We start from the raw sequence: 10,204 nt of genomic DNA, 5'->3' as shown, positions 1-10,204 counted from the left end.
ATAGAAATGTGAAAATGGCGATCGCAATATTGACCCTAAAAACCTAACAACGAGGGACTTGATCTTCATGATTTAAACGGTCTATCACTATATCCGGATTTTCCTTTCAAGTACAGGCATCAGACTATTCCATTAGATTGTGGGGGTGGGAGGGAGTGTCGGTGGGACGGTGGGGGGGGGGGGGGGGGGGGGGTGCTCAGGAAGTAACTAGACAGGCGGCAAACTTTGACTTTGGCCTTAGAAGGTTGTTATTGATGTTTCTCAGAAACGTTTCTACGATATTTTATTTGTAGGTAATCCTTGCCTTGCCATCAAAGGATGAAAAGGAAAAGGAAAAAGAAGTGAAAAGTTCAGTCTTTTCTTAGAGCCAATCAAGATCCTAGAGGGATTTGGGAAAAAACAAAGAGCTTATGCATTGGTATATGGGAAGAAAGTTTAGAAATATATCTTGAGTAAAAGACATTATGAAAGCCCTCGTATACCACTGATACAATATTGATGAAGTTCAGTTACGGGAATCCAAATTAACAAAAACATGATATATTTAAAAAAAAATGGAAAAAAAAACGAAATTTCACACTTGAAGGGATGAGCCCAAGTTGTATATGAATTATCTCAAAGACCATTCCTACAGATTACTTAATTGAATATATACTTTGTTCTACGATTTTCTATGTAATAGTAAAATTGATAAAATGTCAAAAGTCACCTGTTACCAATAAGGTGACATGGTGGCTTGGATATGTTGGCTATAGATATACTTTATCAACTCAAAGAAAAAAATGATATACAAATAATTATTTCACAGTTACACAAGGGCATGGGATATCGTCTGGAAGTATTGGCTACAGATTCAAAAACATAATGTAGCAAAACCAAAGAGCGAGATCTCGGCAAGATACCAGACATTACAGACAAGGTTTAATACACCGGCAGTTCATTATTCAAAAATGTTCCAACTCGATGAAACAAGGTATCTTAGAATAAAATTTATAATGAAATATGGAAATGACGTTTAAACACAAATCACTATTCCTAAAAGAAACTGACCTGTAGAAATAAGCAGATCTCAAAAAATATTAAAACAGATTTTGTATGAAAATCCTCAGAAAATTTAACAAAACATTGAAGACTATTTTAACAATGATGTCAACAATTAGCATACCCTATTTTGAAAACCACTGAACTCTTAATGGAGGATAGGAAATGTAAGGATTTTCAATTGATATGTATTCTAAGAATAATAAGTGCAGAACTTAAATCAAAATTGATAAATACATCAAATGGTCTATGTACCTTTTGTAAACACACGAGGGAACTTTAACACATCTTTTTTATTCATATCAAAATAGTCGGACTTTTATGGAGAAAAAATAATGACACCATAAGAAGCCTTCTAAAACTTCTATCATCTGGAAGGAAAGCACGCCATCTTAGGAGTGACTCTCCAGAATAAAATACAACAAGAAACAACCATTTTATTATACTAACGATAAAAATGGTCGACATGGAAAAAAATAAATCCTATCAAATTAAACAAAAACCTAACATGATGAAAACATTCCTCTAAGACAAATACAACTTGATTGATCAGTACGGCACAGAGATGTCGATCGAAGATTGGAAACCAACACAATTAATTGAACTAGTAAACGATGAATTATGGAATGGATAATTGAATATTTGTAATTTTTGTTGATATCAAATTGAAAGATGAGTGACAATATACAATTATTGCATTTTGTGGAGGTGTACACGAGACTACGGACCTGGTCCCAAGGTGAACACACTCTTGAGCAGGTCCGTATAGTCTCGTTTACACCGAACACAAAATGCAATAACTGTTTTGTACGGAAGCCCTGGAGGGACATTTTGAGTTACTACTTATTACTTATAACTTATTAGTTATTACTTATTTGTTATTACTTATTAGTTATTAATTACTATAAATTATTGTATAACAGTACGTTACTTTATCATATCGTCAAGATAAATGATGTTTTATATAAAGGATTTTGTTCATATCGATCCTTTTTGTGTAATTGAGTAATAAATTGTCTGATAAAAATCCCGTTTTTAAACAAAACGTTCTTAGTTATAATTCATTTAATTTGTTATTTCTTATTTCTTATTTGTTATTTGTTAATTCTTATATCTTACTTGTTATTTCTTATTTCTTATTTCTTTTTTCTTATTTCTTACTTGTTATTTCTTATTTGTGACTTTTTATTGATAAGAAATAAGAATTAACAAATAAGAAATAATATATGGTCAACTAAAATAATTGATTATAACAATCCCAAGGTTCGATCCAGTCCAAATCGTGTTGACTAAAGTTTGCAAAGTCGACATGTAGACTGACCTTTGGAACTTAAATATGGCCGGATGGGTCTTGTTGCACCTGAAGTATTTTTCCGGGTGTTCAACAAGTCTTTATTCTCCCAAATATCTTGTAATTTCTCTTGGTGTATTGTAGCAACACGTTATTGGGGTATCTCGTCTGCAATATTGTAAACAAAGTGATGCCGAACAATCGTTTGTTTCCAGCATTCTGATTGGCTGTTGTCCAAAGTAACACGTTGCGTGATTTGAGTATAAATAGCACGAACAGGTCGGCAATGCATGGGGAATTTACGGAAGCCCTGGAGGGACATTTTGAGTTACTTCTTATTACTTATAACTTATTAGTTATTACTTATTTGTTATTACTTATTTGTTATTACTTATTTGTTATTACTTATTTGTTATTACTTATTAGTTATTACTTATTTGTTATTACTTATTAGTTATTAATTACTAAATTATTGTATAACAGTACGTTACTTTATCATATCGTCAAGATAAATAATGTTTTATATAAATAGTAATATAGTAAAGCATAGTCATAAATTGTCTGATAAAAATCCCGTTTTTTAAAAAGAACGTACTTAGTTATAATTCATTTAATTTGTTATTTCTTTTTTGTTATTTGTTATTTCTTATTTGTTAATTCTTATTTCTTATCAATAAAAAGTCACAAATAAGAAATAACAAGTAAGAAATAAGAAAAAAGAAATAAGAAATTACAAATAAGAAATAACAAGTAAGAAATAAGAATTAACAAATAAGAAATAACAAATAACGAATAAGAAATAACAAATTAAATGAATTATAACTAAGTACGTTTTGTTTAAAAACGGTATTTTTATCAGACAATTTATTACTCAATTACACAAAAAGGATAAAAATTATCTACCAATGTACATGTTTGTCTGCAAATCATTTCATATGTATGCAGGTCTGAAAAAAGTCAAATCTAAGCATTAAATGTGAAAGACAAAGAGAACGTAACATTGATATTGTTGTATCTACGACATTATGGAGGTTTGGGCCTCGGAATGATCGCAGTCAACTATACACATGTCGATAGTTGTATAGTATTCATCAAATAGTGCACAAACTGCTAGTCCAGTTGCACTTCCATCACTCATATATACAAAGTAACGCGAATAACACAAATTATGCACAGAGATAGCTGACAATCAAAAGGTCGGATGTTTCGAAAGGACAAGATTGTTTTCTTGACGTAAGGTATGCACGTAAAGCTGTGATATTTCGTAAAGGTCCACTACATCTAGACCCCTGACACCAGGAAAGTCTGCAAAGAAAACAATCACGAAAAGGCAAGAAGCCATGATACGTTATTTTTATTTAATAGATAGTCTATAGATTAAACAGTAATAAAATACATTATATTCAAACTGGTCCCACGACACCTGGTATATTGTTCCGAGATAAAGTGATTAAACTGCATTTATATGTTTATGTTTCTAAGAAATTACAATATTAATTATTTATATACTATTATTTGTATATTAAAAAGAAATGAACAAAATGATATAGATGTCTAAGATAAGCTAGAGAAACAAATAGAAACTGAACGAAATCTAAAACACACCCACACAACCACCCACGCGCACGCACGAGCGCACGCATCAAACGCACATATTTAGTCGGGTATAGACATGTACAGTGTATCTACATAATGATGATATCAGGAATGGATTTCTTTTCTGACCAATATATACCAAGCTGGACACATAATCTAGTACTGTAATGGCCAGTTTTAACACATTTCGTGTATAATCCAGACGTGGTTCTCAGTTGCCCTTCTGGATTCAACACACGCTATTGCCAAGTGTCACACGCAATATCACTTCACCGCACACATATTAATAAATCAGTGTTCGGGATGACCAATGGTCAATTACGCTCACCTTTTGTGTATGATGTATACACTTCTCATTGCACGTCATGGTCGCAACTGTGTATTAGCTGTTGACGAAAGCGATGGTCAAGATTAGCCACATTGGCACATTTACGACAAACTTGGTCACGGTTTTTGACGTAAAGTGCATAAACTGGTTATAAATCCTTGTACTTATTAGTCATTTATGTGAATAAGTGCAATGGAATAGAATCACGCGCCGGTATATTTCTAACTTGTCTCATAGGGACATAATGACCAGTGAAATAATGAAGACATATTTACTATTGTGTATAGGCCTACCGATTTACGTAGTCGAAAGGGAAATTAAACGGACCAAACACATGACTGCATTCGGAAGCAAAGACTTTAGTTTGCGATGGTGCACTTGTATGGTAAGGTCACCAACGTTTAAACATTGTAATTTACTTCTATACGAACAGACGTTTGCTTGATATGGGAAGTGGAATGTTTTGTATATTGCTGGTATTAGCCATCTTCGGCTGTACAACAGGACGAGGTGAGTAACTCTAGTTTGATACACGTGTTTACAGTCAGCTATTGCCAGTCTTTTAATCTATTCTTCTCTTTTTGGAGTGATTTTTTATACAGCCTAATTTATTGTCAAATTTCTCTGTTAATCATTGTTCCTTATCGGCATATCGTTAACTATATTGATATGTTTTATGACTGAATTTAATAAACAATACTTTCTTTTGATTAATTCATATCAGATTAGTTTAATACTTTAGTTTTTCATGTAACAACAAATTCTAACATAACAGAGAAAAATACTGTTAACATTTTTTTCATATTTTTTTCTTGGAAGCGTTTTAATATACAACATACAAAGAGTTGTCAACTGAGTTATAAATTCCTTGATGCTGGTGCTTATTTAAATGAATCAAATCTACATCTTCAATAGTTAAATGTACAGGCTTCTTTTCTTTTCTTTTTGTCAGTAATACGTTTAAAGGATCGCTGCAGTGAGAAGGTTGACGTCATTTTTCTGATTCCAAGAACTGCTAACAATGGTACAGCAGAAGATTTCGAAGAGTTCTCGCCCCTAGAAGAGTTTGTCACCAAAGCAATCAATTATTTAGATATCCGAGAGTCTGCTTACAATGTCGGTCTTGTGATGTACGGAAGAATGAGTGTGGTGATGACACATCTTCGGCCGTACCGGAACCGGAAGTTGTTGAACACGGCAGTTTCCTTAATGGCAAATACAGGACGATTCAAAAAAGAACTTACCGGTGATGTCAACGTTACAAATGCTCTAGACACCATGACGGAAATGTTTACTAAGAAACTACAGAGGCCAAACTTTGACCCATTGCACAACGTCAAAAAGATTGGTGTCTTGATTTTAAGGAACGAAACTTTGATAAATGATACGGATGCCATAAACATGGCAGCGGAAATGCAGCAAAAAGGAATAACTGTTTATGTTGTTATCGAGGGGACATCCGCTGCTGAATTCGCACTAACCGTGGGGACGGATATTTGTAAGATATACAACGTCGACAACCTTGGGGCAGACCTAGACCGCGTATTGCCTTATTTGGGTAATAGCATTTGTGGAGGTAAGTTGTTTTTGACGTGTTAAAATGTACAATATATAAAATTTAAATGATGCATACCGTGACAGAGACGAAGTTGTTTTTTTTTTTTTTTTTTTTTTTCTGTGTGTGTATTTAAATGACGTTTCTTTATGTCCGTAGCCATTTACTTCAACTCTTTACCTGATTAGTGCTCGTTTTCCCTTACGGTTGTCCTTTATCATTCATACTTAGCTATTAATAACAGACTTACACGTCATGGCTATTATGACCTTTGCAAAAATGAATGTTTTTTTTTACTAACAGCTCGTTCTGAATAACTAAAACAGCAGTGACACACATGTTCTTCAACACATCACACAGTGTAGACTGGTAGTGTGATTTACTATCCTGGAAAGTCTTGTATAACAGTTCTAATTTGACTTTCATAACTAATTTCAGTTACGGACAACGAGATGGCCAATTATACGGCACCGGACATGATGGGTAACTGCAGATCAGGTAGGTATTTCTTAGGAATCCAAACAATTATAAGATAGCTGTTTTTTCTTGCTGTTGGTTTGTTGGGTTGTTTTTTTTTTATTTTTTTTTAAACTTCGGTCTTTATATTATTAGTATATCATCCTTAACGCTGTTTCCTCCAAAATAGCACGCATTTCTCAGGGAAATGGGTTAGACAGATATATTACATACATGTATGTCAAAGGCCTCAATGCAAACCTATATTAGCTTTTGATATGATGTCCTAGTTTGATCGATTTAAGTTAGAATGACTGTTTCGTCTCTGATGTCTATAATGCCTGTGGTGTCAACCATATTTTGTGTTTTCTTCTCTCGGTTTTTCATAAAAATAAATACCATGATCATTATAAAAATCATGAATTCACTTTCTTATATTCTAGCAATATTCTATGAGCCAACGAAAACCCAACAGAACATCACTTGTGACGAGATATACATCAACGAATTGAAACCGGATGCGGACAATTGTGCCTATTTTTTTCGTTGCAATGGGATTGTTCCGGAAAGGTTGCGTTGCTATGCTGGTGACGTATTTGACGGATCGACGCAGACATGTAACCATAGAAACTCAGTTACATGTTATTCTCAGCTGATTTGTCCTCAACCTACGGGTCTCTTCCCGTACCCCGGGGAATGTCGCCGATTCCTGAACTGTTATGAGGGTATGCCGTACGTGCAGAGCTGCCCATTTGGACTAATTTTTGATCAGAACAAAAAACGATGCTTACTTCCGAGAGAAACAACATGCCAATATTAGATTTTATTTATTGAAATTGATGCGTGTGTGTTATGCTTATTTAATTTCCATTTAATTAATCCGAGTGTGCTTACCGCGATATCACCATCCCTACGTCACTTATGCTGTAATACGTATCAAGAATTCGACAGAATCAAACTACCTGCGACAATTACTGCACTTAGTAGTTACATGAACGTATTTAGTTATGTGTAACTAAAAAGTGTAGTCTCAAACTAGGAAGTAAGGAATATATTGAATACAAAGATAGCTTTTATAGTCCAGTTTCGCGAAAATAAATCAAATCCTCGCCTCACCTTAAGTAATCGTACCCTTTCTAACAACCTCACCCTATATAGTAAACAGCGCGGCGCTTCCGGGTTATTGGCAAGTCCGCACACACAAACTGAACATCCACGGGCTTGTCATTTACTTAAAACAATCTGCGTGGGTGGTCAGACTAACGCCAACCTAGAATTGAGATTGATAATAACACTACCGTATATTTAACTACTGATTGCCCAGTGTTAAACACCTGTATCAGAGTATACTACCTACTGTGCTGTGTGGGAAGCCACAGGTACTCGTCTGTTAATACACTCAAAATACATAATTAATGTGATTGTTTAGGCTGTTTATGTATACCCTGTATACCTGTATGATATTTTCTAATTAATCACAATAGGCCTTCGGGGAATGAATCCTGGACCGGTGGGATCATTAACACAAACATAACGATATTGACAGTTGGTTATCTACGTAACTTATCTGTTTTGTATTCCATGTCTATATGTGATCGTTTGTAAGTTACTTGTGTTTTGGTGAAGGGGTAAATTGCCTTAAAAATTGACAACTTACTGGTCTGTACTGTCGTTATTACTACATGGACATTGATGTATTTCTAGTAATACGCTATTAGTTTCTAGACCAAACTTGATATACATTGGATGTATTGACAAACGAAGCGAGGAGCTGTGGGAAATTCGAGCATGAGAGAATCACGTTTAGCTCCGTCAGTAGAGTAACAGACCGGCAATCAGAGGGGTGGGGTTCGATCCCCGGTGAAGGCTCACTGCTCGTTTACCTGCTAAACTTACATTTGTTTATGCTTTCCTCATATAACAGTGGCTGACCTTCCTCCTTATACATATTTACTGCCGCATTTAGTCAGCCTTAGAAGCAATTCTAAGATTTCATAAATACAAAATCATACACATACAATGAACCATTTAAATATAACGTAATATATATACAATGTAGTTTCTACATTAATCATCTCAAATGCATATAAACATACGTAATCCGATTACTTAAATAAAGTACTTGTTGTATATCTACCTAAACTTTATGTCTTGTGTGATAAAATGAAGATTTAATGTAATCCGTGATCTAAAAGAGGATAAACAATTAATATAGTCTGGCTTCTGGAGCTTTAGACATGTATCTTTGATAAGATCCATCAGTTTGGATATATGTATAAATATACAAGATATATCTTTACAAAAACAGTATACGCACAAGTGTAGCGGAACTGGACCGGGTCATCGGATCATCGACGAACATGTAGCTTAATTGGTAGAGCACCCGGCTAGTGTTCGGAGGGCCCGTTTCGAGCCTCGGTCTGGCCGTACATTTTCCCGCTCCTACTACATTTGGTGCCTGTGACCAAACCTTGTTTGAAAAGAGGTGAATACTTGACAAGGGGATACCCGAGCCTGGGTTATTAGTTGTTAGGTATTCGGGGTCGAAGACTTTAAAGGGAGGGAAGAGTGTAGCGGACCTGGACCGGGTCAATCATCGGCGACCAGGTAACTAAATTAGTAGATCACCCGGCTAGTGATTGGAGGTCCAGGGTTCGAACCTCGGTCTGCTCGTGCATTTTTCCGCTCCTACTACACAAGTGTAAGTCAAGCTCTGATTGATTGCGTGTCTACGTGACCAAATGATAACTATGTGGGTATTATCGCTTGTCGATGGGACATTTCATCTATCGACAAAGAGTGTTTCAAATAGACTACTAATCGGGTGTAATGATATATATCCCCCACCTGATCAGTAGGCTATTCGATACAGTGTGCCGATGGGACATCTCGTTTATCGACATAAAGTGTGTATATATACACGTTGTATCGAATATACTACTGATTGTATTAGTTTATTCCATACAGTGTGTATGTATAGTGGTTAACATGATTTTCCCTCATCCCTACATTATTGTTAACCACACGTCATACCCCGGCCCTCATCCCTACATTATTGCTAACCACTACTCATACCCCGGCCCTCACTACTACATTATTGCTAACTACTAGTCATATACTCCCCGCCCCTCACTACTACATTATTGCTAACCACTAGTCATTAATATGCTCCCCACCCCTCACACATATACTCCCCGCCCCTCACTACTACATTATTGCTAACCACTAGTCATTAATATGCTCCCCACCCCTCACACATATACTCCCCGCCCCTCACTACTACATTATTGCTAACCACTAGTCATTAATATGCTCCCCACCCCTCACACATATACTCCCCGCCCCTCACTACTACATTATTGCTAACCACTAGTCATTAATATGCTCCCCACCCCTCACACATATACTCCCCGCCCCTCAATACTACTTTATTGCTAACCACTAGTCATTAATATGCTCCCCACCCCTCACACATATAATCCTCGCCCCTCACTTCTACATTATTGTTAACCACTACTCATATGCTCCCCGCCCCTCACTACTACACTATTGCTAACCACTAGTCATATACTCCTCGCCCCTCACACCTACATAATTGTTAAACTCTAGTCATATACTCCCCGCCCCTCACACCTACATTATCGTTAACCACTAGTCATATACTTCCCACCCCTCACTTCTACATTATTGTTAACCACTTGTCATATACTCCCCGCCCCTCACACCTACATCGTATTGCTAACCACTAGTCATATACTCCCCGCCCCTCACACATATACTCCCCGCCTCTCACACCTACATCATTGCTAACCACTAGTCATATACTCCCCGCCCCTCACACATATAGTCCCCGCCCCTCACTTCTGCATTATTGTTAAACTCTAGTCATATACTCCCCGCCCTCACACATATACTCCCCGCCCCTCACACATATAAT

At 36.0% G+C, this 10,204-nt stretch overlaps 1 protein-coding gene across 1 annotated transcript; it reads left to right on the top strand.

Moving 5' to 3' along the window:
* The first annotated feature begins 4,472 nt into the window (after positions 1-4,472).
* On the top strand, positions 4,473-8,403 carry LOC117333535. The gene is made up of 4 exons (XM_033892870.1): positions 4,473-4,766; positions 5,209-5,832; positions 6,250-6,309; positions 6,711-8,403. The coding sequence occupies exons 1-4, from the start codon at positions 4,703-4,705 to the stop codon at positions 7,085-7,087; spliced, it is 1,125 nt and encodes a 374-aa protein (XP_033748761.1). The 5' UTR covers positions 4,473-4,702; the 3' UTR covers positions 7,088-8,403.
* Positions 8,404-10,204: the final 1,801 nt, after the last annotated feature.

This window comes from Pecten maximus, chromosome 8, assembly GCF_902652985.1.
Source record: "Pecten maximus chromosome 8, xPecMax1.1, whole genome shotgun sequence".
In the NCBI taxonomy this organism is placed as follows: domain Eukaryota; kingdom Metazoa; phylum Mollusca; class Bivalvia; order Pectinida; family Pectinidae; genus Pecten; species Pecten maximus.
The sequence above is the reverse complement of the archived record's forward strand: the minus strand, read 5'-3'. Positions and strand labels throughout refer to the sequence as shown.